The 18,360-nt window shown below is 44.2% G+C and overlaps 1 protein-coding gene across 2 annotated transcripts in view; it reads right to left on the reverse strand.

The window, feature by feature from the left end:
• OGFOD2 (2-oxoglutarate and iron dependent oxygenase domain containing 2) overlaps positions 1-11,935 on the reverse strand; it is a 49,026-nt gene extending 37,091 nt beyond the window's left edge. The window contains exons 1-4 of one of the 2 annotated variants that reach the window (XM_075834097.1): positions 11,699-11,935; positions 8,946-9,002; positions 4,583-4,693; positions 1,678-1,777 (exon numbers count right to left, since the gene is read on the reverse strand). In XM_075834097.1, the coding sequence (XP_075690212.1) occupies positions 1,678-1,777; positions 4,583-4,693; positions 8,946-9,002; positions 11,699-11,827 (397 nt within the window). In that variant the 5' untranslated portion in view covers positions 11,828-11,935. Of the gene's footprint in view, positions 1-1,677; positions 1,778-4,582; positions 4,694-8,945; positions 9,003-11,698 lie in introns of those variants that run through there. The other variant, XM_075834098.1, reaches the window with a different exon arrangement.
• Positions 11,936-18,360: the final 6,425 nt, after the last annotated feature.

The following is an 18,360-nucleotide window of genomic DNA, read 5'->3' on the forward strand; positions in this document are numbered from 1 at the left end:
GTGTTTTTACTTTAGACCAAGTGGGCGTTGTACAGAGGAGTGAATGACGCTGACCAATCAGCGTCATGCACTCCTCTCCATTCATTTAGTCAGCGCATAGGGATCCTTTTAGATCGCTATGTGCTGTCTTATACTAACACATTAACAATACTGAAGTGTTTAGACAGTGAATAGACATTCCACGGGATGTCTATTCATAATCTCTGCACTTCGTTACTGTTTCTGTGGTAGTTACAGCAGAGGAAGCGTAATCTCGCGAGATTACGCTGTAGATGACAGGTTACAACGAGATTACGCTTCCTCTGCTGTAATTACCATAGAGACAAGAGACAGTAACGAAGTGCAGAGATTGTGAATATACATCCCATGGAATGTCTATTCACTGTCTAAACGCTTCAGTATCGATAACGTATTAGTATAAGACAGCACATAGCGATCTAAAAGTATCCCTATGTGCTGCCTAAATGAATGGAGAGAAGTACATGACGCTGATTGGTCAGCGTCATACACTCCCCTGTACAACGCCCACTTGGTCTAAAGTAAAAACACGCCCACTTGGGCTTTAAAGAGGCTCTGTCACCAGATTTTGCAACCCCTATCTGCTATTGCAGCAGATAGGCGCTGCAATGTAGATTACAGTAACGTTTTTATTTTTAAAAAACGAGCATTTTTGGCCAAGTTATGACCATTTTTGTAGTTATGCAAATGAGGCTTGCAAAAGTCCAAGTGGGTGTGTATTATGTGCGTACATCGGGGCGTTTTTAATACTTTCACTAGCTGGGCGCTCTGAAGAGAAGTAACATCCTCTTTTCTTCAGAACGCCCAGCTTCTGACAGTGCAGATCTGTGACGTCACTCACAGGTCCTGCATCGTGACGGCCACATCGGCACCAGAGGCTACAGTTGATTCTGCAGCAGCATCAGCGTTTGCAGGTAAGCTCGACTTACCTGCAAACGCTGATGCTGCTGCAGAATCAACTGTAGCCTCTGGTGCCGATGTGGCCGTCACGATGCAGGACCTGTGAGTGACGTCACAGATCTGCACTGTCAGAAGCTGGGCGTTCTGAAGAGAAGAGGATGTTACTTCTCTTCAGAGCGCCCAGCTAGTGAAAGTATTAAAAACGCCCCGATGTACGCACATAATACACACCCACTTGGACTTTTACTTTTAAACACACCCACTTGGACTTTTGCAAGCCTCATTTGCATAACTACAAAAATGGTCATAACTTGGCCAAAAATGCTCGTTTTTTTAAAATAAAAACGTTACTGTAATCTACATTGCAGCGCCTATCTGCTGCAATAGCAGATAGGGGTTGCAAAATCTGGTGACAGAGCCTCTTTAAGCAACTCATTAGCATAAATCTAAAATCGCTAATAAAGTGGTGAAAACAGATCGTTTTTTTAAATAAAAAGCACTGCTGTCACCTACATTATAGCGCCCATTTCCTTAGGAGATAGGGCACTTATAATGTGGTGACAGAGCCTCTTTAAGAAGGACAGATCTGCAACACAAACGGCTGAGCTTTGAAAGGTAAGGCTTCATAAAAGGTACTGCACATGAGGATCTAAGAGCATTGTAAAGCTTTTATAATACACTGGAGGTACACTTTAATACCTGTTCACATTAAAAAAATATATATATATCTGGTATTATAAATATCAAAAAGCACATTACCTGGGATTGAATGCAGGTGGTTTAAAAGACCCTCCAAAGTTGCATTATGAGACTCACAGAAATGAACAGCTTCCAAAAATTCTTCAGTTAAAAAAGACTCCTTATAATAATAAGAAAATACAATTATTAGTCAAAAGTCCTGTTGCCATTTTTATAGCTCATAAAAGGGGTTGTAAACTAATAACAAATGAAGCTCTTGTTATGAGAACTTAACCCCTTAGTGACCAGCCTATTGTAGGCCTTAATGAGCAAACCATTTTTTAAGTTTTTCCATCGTCTCATTGAAAGAGCTATAACTTTTTTATTTTTGCGTTGACATAGCTGTATAAGGTCTTGTTTTTTGTGGGACAAGTTGTATTTTTTAATAGCACCATTTTGGGGTACAAATAATTTATTGATTAACTTTTATAATTTTTTTGGGTTTACCGTGTGGTATAAATTGTAGCGTCCATGGCCGCGGGCCGTCGGGTTTACTCACCTCCCGACGCCCGCAGCCATGGATCCGTGAGTGCTGGTCCCCGTCTCCCTCCTAGGAGACGCCAGCACTCACTTCCGCTCCATTCGGCTGTGTCATCATCAACTGCCACGATTTCCTGGTCTATAAGAAGGCCCCAGGCCTTCTAATCCTTGCCTGAGCGTTGTTAGTCTATCCCAGTCTGTCTCGCAAATGGTCCCTTAGTGTTTCCCGTTCCAGCTGTTACCCGTGCCCTGTTTTACCCGTTCCTGTATTCCGTATTGTTCCAGTTCCTGTGCCTACCAGCGTTGGAGTCGTGTCTTCTGCCACGTCCAGTGTCTCCTGCCACGTCCATTGTCTCCTGCCACGTCCAGTGTCGTCTGCTTCATCGCATACTGCCCGCCACGTCTGGCGCCACCTGCCGCACCAGCCTCCATCCGTGCTGTAGCCACAGCCACCGTCCGGACTATTTCAGGTACCCAAGCATTACTGACTGCCATTGACTTTCGCATAGACTGTGACCTGGTCAGCTGCCTCCCCGCTACGGCGGAGCGGCCTAGTGGGTCCACATACCCTGTGTCCGTGACATAAATAACACAATAACTTGATTCAGCGGGTTGTTACAATTGCAACGATACCAAATTTATATAGTTTTCTTATGTTTTACTACTTTTACACAGTAAAAACACTTTTTTTTTTTCAAAATTATTTGTTATTTTGTCTCCATATTTGAAGAGCCATAACTTTTTTATTTTTCTGCCGATGCAGATATATGACGGACGACTTGTCGTTTTTATTGGTAGCATTTTGTAGTACATCCGACCTTTTGATCACTTTCTATCACATTTTTTTTACGACGGGATGAACAGAAAACAGCATTTCTGGAACTGTTTTTTACGGCGTTCACCATGCGGTTTAAATAATGGAATAGCTTTATAGGTGGGGTCGCCATGGACACGGCGATACCAAATATGTCATTTTTTTCCTTTTTTTTGTTTTTTCATAATAAAGCATTTTGTATGGGGAAAAAGTGGGTTTTTATTTATTTTTTACTTGGGACGAAGTCCCCCAGGTCCGCCATCTTTGTACTCCTATGAAGCCCTGCCTATGGCAGGGCTTCATAGGAGACGGTCAGAATCGCGATATACTACAATACATTAGTATTGCAGTATATCGTGCAAGCGATCTAACGATCGCTGGTTAAAGTCCCCTAGGGGGACAAGTAAAAAAAGTAAAAAACAGTAAAATAAAGGTTTTTTTTAACAAATAAAAAAAAAAACGTAAAAGTTAAAAGCTCAAAAAAAAACCCTTTTCCCATTTTCCCTCCAGCACAATGTAAAAAAAATAAAAAGCTAACATAACAGGTATCAACGCGTCCGTAAAAGTCTGAACGATTACAATATATCATTATTTAGTCTCAAGTGATCAAAAAGTCTCAAGTACCCCAAAATGGTACCAATATAAACTGAAGCTCGCCACGCAAAAAATAAGCCCTCACACGGCTAAATCGACAGAAAAATAAAACCGTTATGGCTCTCAGAATGTGGCGACAAAACTCAAATTTAAATTTTAACAGTTTTTTCCTTGTAAAAGTAATAAAACAAAGAAAACTATATAAATTTGGTATCGCTGTAATCGTATTGACCCGCAGAATAAAGTTAACATGCCGTGTTTACCGTACGGTGAACGCCGTAAAAACAAAACCATCCAAAAGGTTGAGGAATCGCAGTTTTTTTCCTATTCCACCCCACATATATTTTTTTCCTCATTTCCCACTACATTATATTGTACAAAAAATGGTGCTGTGAAAGTCTACAACTCGTCCCGCAAAAAACAAGCCCTCATACGGCAATATTGATGGAAAAATAAAAGCGTTTACGGCTTTTGGAAGGTGGGGAGGAAAAAACAAAAGTGAGATTCCGAAAAATGGCTGCGGAGGGAAGAGGTTAATGAGTTAACATTATTCTTTGTGTCGTTACGATCGCAGCGATACCATATATGTGTACTTTTCCAAGTTGTTTTTTTTTTCACTTTTATTAAATAAAACCACTTTTTATGGAAAACAATGATTTTATTATATATTTAATGTTCACCTTTTTTTTTTTAAAGATTTAAATGCTGCGGTCGCTATTGATCGCGGCATTTAAGGGGTTAAACGGCTGAGATTGAAGGTTTCTTCAATCTCAGCCGTTGCAGCGGTGGCGATCGTGCGGACGTAGCTTCAGTGCCCACGCGATCACCATCATGTACATGCACGTTATAATGCGGGAAGGTGCAACTTGTCACTTCTTTAATAAAAACTATAATTAAAAAATTAAATCTATTGATAAATCTGAAGCAGATTCTTTTTGCCTATCCCTGATGTAAAGCTGGCATAACAATCAAATAAAACGTGCGTGTGTTCAAACCAAGCCACAAGCCTGGAAAAGATGTACTCATACGTGCGCTTACCTGTAATACATACACTTCTGGGTGCAACGGTTTATAATAAAGTGAGATTTCTACTTTCCTGTGCATTGATTCTTCTGCCAACCTCATTCGTCTGTGCACCTCTTTCTTAACCTGAAAAACAAAAAAAGTTTCGTGCTAATTAATATAAAAACAATAGTAAAACTGCAGCATGGAGACAAAAAGTCTCATGCATAAAAACTACTCCACACTAAAGGCTGAGTCTTTGTCCATAGCAGCCAATCACATAACATCATTCCTTTCATTAAAGAGGCTCTGTCACCAGATTTTGCAACCCCTATCTCCTATTTTTGGCCAAGTTATGACCATTTTTATATTTATGCAAATGAGGCTTTCTAAAGTACAACTGGGCATGTATTGTGTATGTACATCTGGGCGTTTTTACTTCTTTTACTAGCTGGGCGTTGTGAATGGGAGTGTATGATGCTGACGAATCGGCATCATCCACTTCTCTTCACAACACCCAGCTTCTGGCAGTGCAGACACACAGCGTGTTCTCGAGAGATCACGCTGTGACGTCACTCACTTCCTGCCCCAGGTCCTGCATCGTGTTGGACGAGCGAGGAGACATCGGCACCAGAGGCTACAGTTGATTCTGCAGCAGCATCGGCGTTTGCAGGTAAGATCGATGTAGCTACTTACCTGCAAACGCCGATGCTGCTGCAGAATCAACTGTAGCCTCTGGTGCCGATGTGTCCTCGCTCGTCTGACACGATGCAGGACCTGTGAGTGACGACACAGCGTGATCTCTCGAGAACACGGCTCTGTCTGCACTGCCAGAAGCTGGGCGTTCTGAAGAGAAGTGGATGATACTTCTCGTCAGAACGCCCAGCTAGTAAAAGTAGTAAAAACGCCCCGATGTACGCACATAATACACGCCCAGTTGGACTTTAGAAAAACTCATTTGCATAAATATAAAAATGGTCATAACTTGGCCAAAAATGCTCGTTTTAAAAAAACAAAAACGTTACTCTTATCTACATTGCAGCGCCGATCTGCTGCAATAGGAGATAGGGGTTGAAAAATCTGGTGACAGAGCCTCTTTAAATACCGGCAAAATGAAAGCTGCAATTTATTTGGTTGCTTTGAGCAATAGCTTAACTTTTTATGAGTCTATTTTTTTTTTTATATACATGATGCTAAAATTCCCCCATGACAGTTCTCCGGTGCCTAAGCATTAAGTAGATCTACATAGTCGAGTCACATTATTATGACCGCCTCCTACTTTCGACGTCAGCAGCACGTAGCCCATGAAGGAAGTGATGTCTAGTGGGCTGGCTCGGTCGGTATATAAGGTGTGCGATAGGCTGTCTGAACACATATCACATGTTGTTGCCATGGGTAAAAGGGGAGATTTATCAGAGTTGCAAAAACACATGATTTTTGGCTTTCGTGCCAAGGGTGGCGGTATTTCTCAAACAGCGCAGTTTGTGAACTGTTCGCGTGCTGCTGTGGTGAAATTGTATCGTGAGTGGACAAACAGCACCATTAGAAATACGTGGAAACCGCAGAGCACCACATGCCATTGATGTGAAAGGTGAACGTCTGCTATGAAGGTGTGCCAGGGCCAAACGACACGCCACAGTGGAGCAGCCCACCGTGAAAATCAACCAAGGGGCTACCAGACGTGTCTAAAACAACAGTTCAGCAGGAAGATTGTCACTGCTCCTATGCTAACAAAGATGCATCAGAAAAAAAAGGCTTCAATTTGCACGGCAGTATCGGAATTGGACCACTGATGATAGGCAAAGGGTTGCCTTCAACGATGAGTCACGTTTTCAGCTACATCGAACAGATGGACGTGGGCGTGTCAGGCGGGAAACAGAGAACAAACACCGTGCAACAATTGCTGGAAGAACACAAGCTGGTGGCGGCAGCGTTATGGTCTGGGGAATTTTTTCATGGCATACTCTGGGCCCACTCATCCATGTAAGAGCACTCTGAACCGATTTGAGCATGAATCTATCATTGCAGATCACCTCCACCTAGGGATCCATGATGCATCGAAACTTCGATACTGTTTTGATACTGTGCACCCCCAAACTGATCGATACCGTTATTTCATGTATTTCGATACTAAGCTGTGCGGCCGCACAGTTCAGTATAGTAACACATGAATGTATGAGAGCAGGACTGCGGCTGTGTGATACAGCCATTGCCCCGCTCCCGAGTCCTGACAAGTGCGCGCGCGGTCAGCATGAGGTGATGCGACCAGCGCTGCACTAATGAGCGGCGGCACTGCAAAACAACCCCAAGTTCTGTCTTCAGTGCCTGCGCCGCTGCTCATTATTGCAGTGCCGGCCGCATCACCTCATGCTGACTGCGCACAAACTTATTGTTAGGAGCGGGGCAATGGCTGTATTACACAGCCGCAGCCCCGCGGCGGAGATCAGAGAAACCGCTCATCGCCGCCGCTATTCTCCTGAATTCTGCGATCAAAGCTGACCACAGCATTCAGGGGAAAAGGAGAAGGGGGCATGCCCTTTGGATCGCGTCACAGGGAATTCCTGTGACGCGATTGAGAGCCATACCATATATGGGCAGACAGCCCAGGGTTCATTGAAGTACCCCAGGGTTGTCTGACCATATTTCCTGTTAGGGCATACTTAGGTATGTCCTAACAACTGCCTGTGTACTATCAGTACACAGGCTAATGTACTGGCATATAGATATATGCCAGTACATTAAAGTTTAAAAATAAATAAAGTAATGTTAAATAAAAATTTAAAAAACACACACACAAATTACAATAAACATTCAAATAAGTCTCGATACATAAAATATACACATATTCGGTATTGTCACGACCATAACAACACATTTATAGCGCCATTCATGTTTACGCTGTTATAAAATAAAAAACGGCTTTCTTTCGCTTATTAATGTGAGGCACGAGGTATTATGAATTTTGAACCTCCATGTGCCTCACATTAATAATAATTAACCCCATCATGTACCTCAAACATTAACCCAATGTTGTCCATTATGACTGAGGAACATGATGGGGTTAATTACTTTTAATGTGAGGCACGTGGAGGTTCAAAATTCATCACACCACGCGCCTCACATCAGAAAACGGAAGAACTTATTTTTATTATTATTATTGTTGGCAAAAGTATCGTTTTGGTATAGAGTATCACAACACTACATGAAGTATCGGTATCGAAGTCCAAATTCTGGTTTCGTGACATCCCTACCTCCACCCATACATGGTGTCTGTCTTCCCTGTAGCAGGTGGAATCTTCCGGGAAGACAACGCGACATGTCACACGGTTAGAAATGTCTGACAGTGGTTGGAAGAGCACGACCAAGACATTCAAGTACTTCCCCGGCCCCCTAATTCGCCAGACTTGAACCCAATTGAGCATCTGTGGGACCACCTCGATCGTCTTGTTCGCTCTATGGATCCTCCCCCACGCACCCGCCAGCAAATGTGGGATGCACTGGAGACAGCATGGCTCCAGATACCGGAGACAACCTACCAGCTCCTTATAGAGTCACTCCTAGCCCATCTAGCTGCTATCTGTGCTACACACGGCGGTTACTCTGGATATTAGCTGGTGGTCATAATAATGTGACACGTGTGTGTGTATATGTCTATCTATCTATAGGAGCCCTAAAACCAGCTGAAATTATGCAGGAGGTGGATGTACTGGTAATCATAATGCATCAGTCCTTCTCTAGTGCAGAGGGTGACTATGATTATTTCCATAAGAGCATGAAGATACAGTATACTAACTGGTTGCTTATCACACTGGCTGCTACACAACACCCTAGAGTCGGGCAGTGAGGGTTCATTCGACAGCTATCCCTCCCAACTTCCCCATAAACATACAGTACACCATTAGATGGCTTGAGCATGCATGTATATTTTAATAGCGAAAATGGGATAGGCCGCTTACCTCTCAGAGGAACGAAGGATCAGGCTTGTTGAATTTTAACATGCCGAGCCTTCAATCCCCAAACAGCAGACATCAGAAGACCGGAAGACTCCTTCAATACACATTCAATTGTCAACTGATCCCATTGAATTTGGAATTTGAAGGTTCAGCCGAAATGTATAATGTGCATGGCCAGCTCTAAGAAATACTTAGCCAGGACACCGTGTGAATAAATAAAAAGGATTCTAACGCTTATATCAGACTTTATCTGGTCTACAAGCTGGTGCTATGTTTTATCACACATGTCCATATAGTAAGTACATAAATGTGATTTTTCGGAGAGGAAAAAAAATAACGTTTGAAAATATTTTATAAATATTAAATTACACAGCAAACATCATACAGTATGTTACAAGATAACTTAGTAGTGAATGAGTAAGTGTATGCCCATATTTTACCCATACCGTTTCCAGTACACGAGCAAACTTCTCCGTACCATGGCATCCTCGGCTTTGTAATGCCTGAAACAGATAAAATTCAGATCATTAAAACCTTCTACTATTAGTTGAAGTTACAAAGTTTTAGAAAGCCTTCCCTATCTCAGCTCGATGATAGAATTGAATTATGAGCTCCTACATTTAAGTCCTTTCTTTTAGGGGTTATTTTATTTTTGTGTTGTGGGTTTGCTCTATGAAAAAAAACACACGCATGAACCTCACCACAAATAATGGGGCTTCCACTACAAACCAACTAACCCAAAAAAAACAACGAGCGAAAAACAAAAGCTCCGTGTGGCATCTGTATATGGTGCGTGGCTGCGTGATTTTCGCGCAGCCGGCATCATTATGACACTGGTTTTATGTTTACAAACAGAAAAGCACGAGGTGCTTTTCGGTTTTCATTCATTCTTTTTACTACTGTTGCACGAATCATGCGCGGCACCCAGGAGGTGCTTCCGTGCGCGATTTGCACGCACCCATTGACTTCAATGGGTGCGTGCTGCGCGAAACGCGTGCAAGTATAGGACATGTCGTGAGTTTTACTCAGCGCACATACGCTGCATGAAAATCACTGACAGTCTGAACGGCCCCATTCACTAACATAGGTGCGTGCGACGCGCGTGAAAATCACGCGCGGAGAACGGACGTATAACACGTTTGTGTGAATAAGGCCTAAGTGTGTTAGCATGCAGGGCATCAAAATATAATTTCGTGATATGCAACAGTATATCACATGCACGGTATCAAAACACAATTTAATGACATCATGCAATAGTATAAAAGTATATACTCAATTCTGTTAATGAGTGATGGAAATTTGTATAAAGATATAATACAATATTTATAGATGTCAAACACTACAACACACTATTTTATAGTATGGCAGCCAATATAGAGTAGAGCCCCTAGGCTGCCATGGTAACAGAAGGAGCCCCATCCCTCTGTCAAGCTCCTTAGATGCTGCGGTCACTATTGACTGCAGCATCTAAGAGGTTAAACAGCTGAGGTTTCTGGTCATTACAGTGAAAGCCTGGCAGTCAATTACCACCAGGCTCCCGCTGGTGACCACACAGGCACAGCTTCTGTGCCCGCGCGATCTACCTGACATAAATGTACGTTTAGGCAAGGCAATCCATGATGTACTTTTACGTTAAGGTGCACCAAGGGGTTAAGGGAGCATTGCATCAACAGCTGTATTTCCCATGATAAACTTTTTGGCTACGTTTGACGATTACTCGGGGGAAAAGCTTCAGACGTATACGGAAGCGTAGTTTGTGACGGATCTGTGGAATTCGTCACCATAAACTTGAATCCATTAAACAGATATGTCGTGAACTGGGGTCATGAGAGTTCATGATGTATACGATTATAGTCTATGGGTAAGGGATGCGACAACTAGGCATCCGTTTAATGGCTCCGTTACCCATAATGTATATTGGTATCCATTTAACGTATACGTCATGAAAGGCTATTTAAAAGCTCATGACATATACAGTAATTGTATACCTGTATGCCATACGTCATCTATAGGCTCCCATATTAAAAAAAAACGTATTCTGTGTGGTATGTCTACTATATATATATATATTTGATCCTTCAAAAAAATAAAAATAAATAATAAGATATACTGGCTTATACCAGCCCGACAGAGGCCAAAAGGATAACTTTCCCGCCATACATGCTAAACGTAGGGCAAAAACGTGATTTGAACAGGGCCTAATAATGACATACTGTACCGGTCCCAAAAAAGGAGGAACAAAGGGAAGGAACGAAAGAAAAGGGAGCGAAAAACAAGAAAGAGAAAATATAGTGGGTGGGAATGGTGTCATTACTACTTATATAGCCGGATTCCAAGTACACTATATGGACAAAAGTATTGGGACACACCTTAGGCCCCATGCATACGACCGTAAAAAACCTCTGTTTTTGCGAACCGCAATCACGGTCTGCAAAAACGGACCCATTCACTTCCATTGAACGCAGACACCTTTCCATATTGCAACGGATGGGTGTACGCGCCGTAGAAATGTCCGAAAATTATGGAGAATGTCCGTTCTTTTGCATTTTGCGGGCCGTGCTCCCATACTTTGTGTATAAAATAAAGCCTTTACAAACATTTGTGGATAGAATGGGTCGTTCTAAAGAGCTCACTGAATTCCCGTGGTATTAGAATAGGATGCCACCATTGCCACAAGTCAGTTCCTGACATTCAGCGGTCCGTTGTGTCTTGCAGGACAGGGTTCAGGGGAGCCCCGTACACCTGACGAGTGGGGGCGCTAGAAATGGAACCACTACCGGTCAGATATTACGGCATATCCTGCGGAGTCTGACATTTTGCAAATCTTCCACGACTTTGTTAGTAAAACATTGAGATACAATCATGGTTGCAGTAATCTCGGAACTTTACACATTACCAAATTTAACCCTGTAGCCCCCAGCCATCGGCCTCATGCACGCGGCCAACTTACGGCTGTTTTGATTTCTGCAATTGCGAATCTGCGACCACTTGACCTGCCACGTACACTTGCAATATCATGCAATCCCATAGGCTAATAACGCGTGTGATATCAAAATGTCATTTAGCACGCACATGTGACAATCACTTTGAGCTCAGTCATTATTTCATTTATACTTCACTATGCTATGGTAGACCGCTCAAATAAAAAATATCATCCTCAGTTCACTGATTCATAGACCCTAGAAGACCAGAATAATACCCTCTCATAGTCCCTGGTGAACTGGGGCGCATCTGTAAACCTGACATGTAGCTGATATTCCTCTATGAAGATGTTGTCAGTGTAGAAACAGGCGCAGGAATAGGAGGGTTCAGCGGCTCTGTCCGTCATCGCACAGAACTACGAGGACAAGCTAGAAGCCGAAGACTCCATTCTGTGTACACACAAGCCCAGCGTTCCGGCTACAACAGGTGACTACCCGGCCTCCGGGTGGCAAGGGACCGCATACAAGCTTACCAATGCCGAGGTTCAGTCACACACGGATAGTTCCCGTGCGCCTGATACAGTATCTGTGTAGTTTTACACGGTCCCTTACGCTTCTGGTGTAGCAGTAAATGAGGGCCCCCGGAAACATCTAGGTGAAGCGCAGAAACATGCCGTGTCGCCTGTCACCTATGCCTTCAGCTGAGAGCAAGCCACCTAGCTCTCTATAGGGCTTGTGCTAGGCATGGAGCCGCTGCAGGTGGCGGAGGAAGTGGTGGAGTCCAGTCCTAACAAGCTGGAGGATATCTACAGGCTGCTGGCTGAAGGATCCTTCCCATCATCTTTCTGCTCCATCAAAAAGAAGAACTTGAAGAGATATGCTCGCAAGTTTATTCTGGAAGGTAAATCCTATGATCAGCACACACAGGTGACATCTATTCAGTATTATTCCCGCAGACTATAATGCCTATATTAATAGCTGTCATCCTAGTTTGTGGCATTGACAAGCCTGTGTATTGGGACCCCAGGAGAAACATTATATGATATGTTTCATACAACTGGACCCGGAAACCAAAGTGACTTAATATGTGTGATCCTACACATGTCACAACAGCCATGACAAGCTCCAGGTGACCGTATGATGTGATCGTCAAAGTGACTTACAGGTCGCACGCTGTTGGATTACGACGCACGCTACATTCAGTTCTGTACTGATATACTTGGTGGTGTGCTGCCACTAATAATAAATATGTCCCCTACTGGATCTCCTCTAAGAGAGCATCAATAAAAGAAATAATGGAGAACTTAAATAGATAAATATGGCTGCCAAATACAGCGCCACACCTGTCCATGAGTTGTGTGTGGTATTTCAGTCCCTTTCACTTCAATGGAGGTCATCTTTAATCTCAGACACTACCCATAGGCAGTTGTGGTGTTGTTTTCAGGAGAATGCAGCCATGTTTTTATAATCCTGGGCAACCTCTTTAGTTTTCCTCATTTCATTGCTGCGGAGTGGCTGCCATACTCCGACTCTCTGATGCTGGTCAAGAAACTCCAGTTATAGCTTTAATTCCTGGTGGATTCGGGCTCAAGAAAATAACGTCCTGTGACGCAAATTGCTCAAATCCCCAAACTTTTTTTTTCTTTCATATACAAATTTATGTAGTGGGCACTCCTAATGCCCACCGTTCATGGGAATCCCCTGTTCTCCCTGAAAAGTAGATGTTAAAGTCCCTTGTTACTTCCCCTGCAGAAGGAGTCCCCTCCGCTCTACTGCCATGTTACTTCAGCGGCTCTGCTCCTTCCTGGGGAAGCTATTTCTATTGGCTATCCAGCAGTGAACAGAGCGTCACTATGCAGAGAATTGGCTGTGAGGGGAGGGACTGAGCATAAGTGTCCACTAGCACTCGGCTTATTAGGTGGATGTGCACAATTCTATACACTTTGAACACCAGGTGGCACCATACTATGTAAGTAAATGTCATAACTAAAGATAAACGCAGTGGCGTAACTACCGCTGTAGCAGCAATAGTGGCCCGGAGGCTCCACTAGCAGCCGCTATGGCTGCTACAGCGGTAGGAATGCCACATTCAATAGTATCTGCGTCCTTCGGATGAAGACCCTACTAAAGCTATAACAGAGCAGGGAGGTATGTCCCAGCTCTGCCATAGGCTACACATACCTCCCAACCGTCCGGCAGTGTCCCGCTGTTCCGGGCGGCCGGGGGTATGTACCGCTGTCAACTGTATCTGTGTCCTCAGGACGCAGATCCAGTTGAACTCAATTCTGAAGCAGTGAACCATCAGCTCCCTGCTTCGGAATTAGTTCAGAGCGGAGGAGCAGAGGGAGCTCCTCCACTCGCCGAGGGCTCCCCGGGCACAGCGCTACTTTAAGCGCTGTGCTCGGGGAAGCCCTGATGTCACTGTCCAAGAGCGGAATCCCCATTTCCGATGATCTGGCCGGGAATTCCGCTCCTGGAGGAAACTTCTGAGGTCACTGTCCATATATGGACTTTGACATCAGGGGCTCCTCCAGGAGCGGAATCCCCGGCCAGAGACTGCAATGGGGATTCCACTCCAGGAGTAGCCACTGACGTCACTGTCCATATATGGACAGTGATATCAGGGCTTCCCTCTACGAGCGGAATCCCCAGCCTATGCTCTGGCTGTGGATTTCGCTCCTAGAGGGTGTCCCAATGGCGCTCTCTACATAAGGGGGTAGCGCTATCTTCAAGGGATGTGTGGCACTATCTACATAGATACTGTGGCACTGTATACTGGCACTATCTACAAGGGCACTGGCACTAGGGGCAGCTAAGGGGGCATTATACAGTATAGTGGCAGCTAGGCGGCATTATACCATATGGGGGCATTAAGATGTGTGGGCCATTATACTGTATGGGGCAGCTATGGGGGCATTATGCTGCATGGGTGCGGTTATGGGGCAATTTGTTTGGCCATTATACTGTATGGGTGCATCTGTGTGGGCATGATACTGTATGGGTACATCTGTGTGGGCATTATAATGTATGGGGGCATCTGTGCGGGCATACTGTATGTGGGCATCTGTGTGGGCATTATACAGTATGGGGGCAACTAGAGGGCATTATACTGTATGGGGCAGCTATTTGGTATTATACTGTGTGGGAGGCATTATGGGAGCATGATAGGCTGAACTGGGTGTGTATGGGTGGGGATTGGGTGGGATTAGAGGCATGTCTTAAAAGGGAAAAAAATTGCTGTGCTGCGTGCCGCATCGGTTGTCCCCCTTTGTGGTACTTGAAAGTATAGCACTATCTACAGGGAAGGCTGCATAGCACTGTATGGGGAGACTGTATAGCCCTGTCTACAGGGGGCACTGTATAGCATTATCTACAAGGGGGGGGGGCTGTGTAGCACTGTCTACAAGGGGAGACCGTATAGCACTGTCTACACAATTGGGCCGTATAGCGCAGTCTGCACAGGTGGGCCGTATAGCGCAGTCTGCACAGGTGGGCCGTATAGCGCAGTCTGCACAGGTGGGCCGTATAGCGCAGTCTGCACAGGTGGGCCGTATAGCGCAGTCTGCACAGGTGGGCCGTATAGCGCAGTCTGCACAGGTGGGCCGTATAGCGCTGCCTGCACAGGTGGGCCGTATAGCGCTGCCTGCACAGGTGGGCCGTATAGCGCTGCCTGCACAGGTGGGCCGTATAGCGCTGCCTGCACAGGTGGGCCGTATAGCGCTGCCTGCACGGGGGTGGGCCGTATAGCGCTGCCTGCACGGGGGTGGGCCGTATAGCGCTGCCTGCACGGGGGTGGGCCGTATAGCGCTGCCTGCACGGGGGTGGGCCGTATAGCGCTGCCTGCACGGGGGTGGGCCGTATAGCGCTGCCTGCACGGGGGTGGGCAACACAAAAGTTTGAACAGCACATTCCAACAAAATGTAACAAAACGTATATAAAGGTGCAAGAACACCTGTGACTGCAAATTTATACAGCACACAAGAAAATAGCGACCGCACGCTGTGAACACTAATGCCACCTAAGCCACTAAATATAAATAAATATGCATTACTGCTAAATTTACTTACAATAGGGAGGTTCTTAGCGCACATTTTAATCAAATAAGTGTTTGCCGACCTGCCATGACAAGGAGTGTCCATTGTAAGTAGATTTAGCAGTAATGCATATTTATTTATATTTAGTGGCTTAGGTGACATTGGTGTTCGCAGTGTGCTGTCGCCATTTTCTTGTGTACGATCTACAGGGGGGCACCATCTACAAGGGCGGGCTGTGTGTGGCACCCAGGGGAGGGGGGCCCAGTCAAAAGTTTTCTACGGGGCCCAGTGTTTCCTAGTTACGCCCCTGGATAAGCGAATTCCCCGGGGGCCGAATTGAATTGCTATGGAAGGCTAGTGGAGCTTGTGAGTATGGTTTCCAAACAATGCATATTATATTTTAAGGGGTTGTCCACTACCGGACAACTGATGACCTATCCACCAGACCCCGCACCGATCAGCCGCTCCGGTGGCCTCCGGGCACCGGATGTTTTTGCCCATTATACGAAGCCGGAAGCAGTTGGCTCCATACATAGCATAGCGGCCACGCTACAGACTGCAGAACTGCAACTCTGCTACTATTCACTTGAATGGGAGCAGAGCTGCAGCTCGGCCGCTATTCTGTGTCTGGACCGAACTGCTTCCAGCATGTACGTCCGGGGCCCGGAGGCAGCCGGTACGCCTTAACGGTGCGGGATCCGGGTGTCGGTCCCCCGCAGATCATGTACTGATAACCTATCCGGTGGATAGATCATCAGTTGTCGGGTAGTGGAAAACGCCTTAATTGATGGAACAGCCACTTTAACCCTTTCCTGCCCAATGACAAAACTGTACGTCATAGAGCAGGGGGTTAAGTTTGGAGCAGGCTCACGCGCTCAGCTCGCTCCATACGCTGCAGGTGTCATCTGTGTATCACAGCGGACACGGCTACTCTAACTGCCAGGGACAGAGATCGCTCTGATCCTGGCCTTTTAACTAGTTAAATGCCGCAGTCAATAGCGACCACGACATTTAAACCGTTAGCAGGCGGGGATGGCCACCTCCGACAGCCTGTAGCCCCTGCGCGATTGCGGGGCGCCGATGGTTGTTGTGGCAGCCTGGGGGCCTAATGAAGGCCCCCAGGTCTGGCTTCGGTCTGCCGTCTGTCTGCCTCTGCTAAGCCATGCCACCGACAGGGCTTATCTGAAGCCTGTAAAAATGACAATATACTGCAATACATTTGTATTGCAGTGTATTGTACTCCTAGGGGGACTAATAAAAAGTGTAAAAAAAAAAAAAGTTAAGTACGTTTTGCAAGAGTGTAAAAAAAAAAATATTAAAAGTTTAAAAAAAAAGAAGCTTTTTCCCCTTTTTCCTGAAGCACAATGTAAAACAGAAAAAAAATTGGTATCGCTGCGTCCGTAAAGTCGGAACTGTTACAATTTACCATTATTTAATTTGCACGGTGAATGGTGTCATTTTTTTTTAAAAAAACACCAGAATTGTGGTTTTTTGGTCACCTTAGCGCTAAATTTTTTTTAATAAAAAGTGATAAAAAATTTGTATGTACCAATTAAAACGACCACTCGTCCCGCAAGAAACAAGCCCTCATACCACTCAATAGACAAAAAAAACAAAAAACAGATACGGCTCTCACAATGTGGTGACACAAAACAACTTTTTTTTGTAGTTTTTTTTTCAAATAGTTTTTTCTTTGCAAAATATAAAAAAAAACTATATAAATTTGGTATCACCGTAATCATATTGAGCTGCAGAATAAAGTTAAGTTGCTGTTTTTACCACACTGTGAAAGCCATAAAAACAAAAAACAATGGAGGAATTTAGTTTTTTCCATTTCCACAAATAATTTTTTTTTGCGTCTCCCAGTACATTATATGGTACTTTAAACGGTGTCAATAGAAACAACCGATCCCCCTTGCAAAAAATAATCCCTGATACCACTATTGACGGAAAAGTAAAAAAGTTATGCCTGTTGGAAGGCAGGGAGTAAAAAAACTAAAATGTAAAAATGAAAAATGTCTGGGTCATTAAAGGGTTAAGGACTCAAGGACGATGTGGCTCGATTGACCATAATAGAAATGAAAGTATGAATGCTTTTTGGCTGTTTATTTTCTCTTGTATCTTTTCTTCACAAAGAAAAAAAACTTAGATGTTTAATTTTTGAGCAAATTCCACCAAATTTATTAAAGTGGTGCAAATTACATAATATACCTGGATCAACTCATAACATGTGGCCAGTTTTCAATCTGGCCACTGAGCCTCACAATAGACTGACACTTCCTGTTCTGTAGAGATCACTTCTCAGCAGTAATAATAATAATCTTTATTTATATAGCGCCAACATATTACGCAGCACTTTACAATTTAGAGGGAACACGAAACAAACAATATCAGACATTACATAGTGACAAAATTAATTTACAATTCGAACTAGAGGAGTGAGGACCCTGCTCGCAAGAGCTTACAATCTAAGAGGAAATAAGGGAGACACATAGTGTAACAGTGTTTGTTCTGTACAATAGTCCAGCCGTTTTTTATACACATGGGTGGTACACATAAAGCTGCATGAGCCGGTCACCAGCCAGTATCCATGTATGACGGGCATGAAGTGAAGGAGTGTGAGGGAATCTTATTCTGATGACTAATCTAAAAGGGGGGTGTTAAAGGGGGGTGGGGTAATAGCGGGATTCACTGGTTAGTGACACCCACTATTACTACCGCCTTTATAATCAGGGTCACTAGGGTTATTCCTAGTTCCCCTACCTTTTCCTTATACTAACGTCGATCTATTTGCTTTTGCTGCTACTCAAGGGAATAAGACCGTATAGTAAATAAAGGTAATCTATATTAACATACAGTAATCACTCTCATATATAAAATACAGTAACTAATCACAGTACAGTATA

The sequence above is a fragment of the Rhinoderma darwinii genome, chromosome 1 (genome assembly GCF_050947455.1).
Source record: "Rhinoderma darwinii isolate aRhiDar2 chromosome 1, aRhiDar2.hap1, whole genome shotgun sequence".
In the NCBI taxonomy this organism is placed as follows: Eukaryota; Metazoa; Chordata; class Amphibia; order Anura; family Rhinodermatidae; genus Rhinoderma; species Rhinoderma darwinii.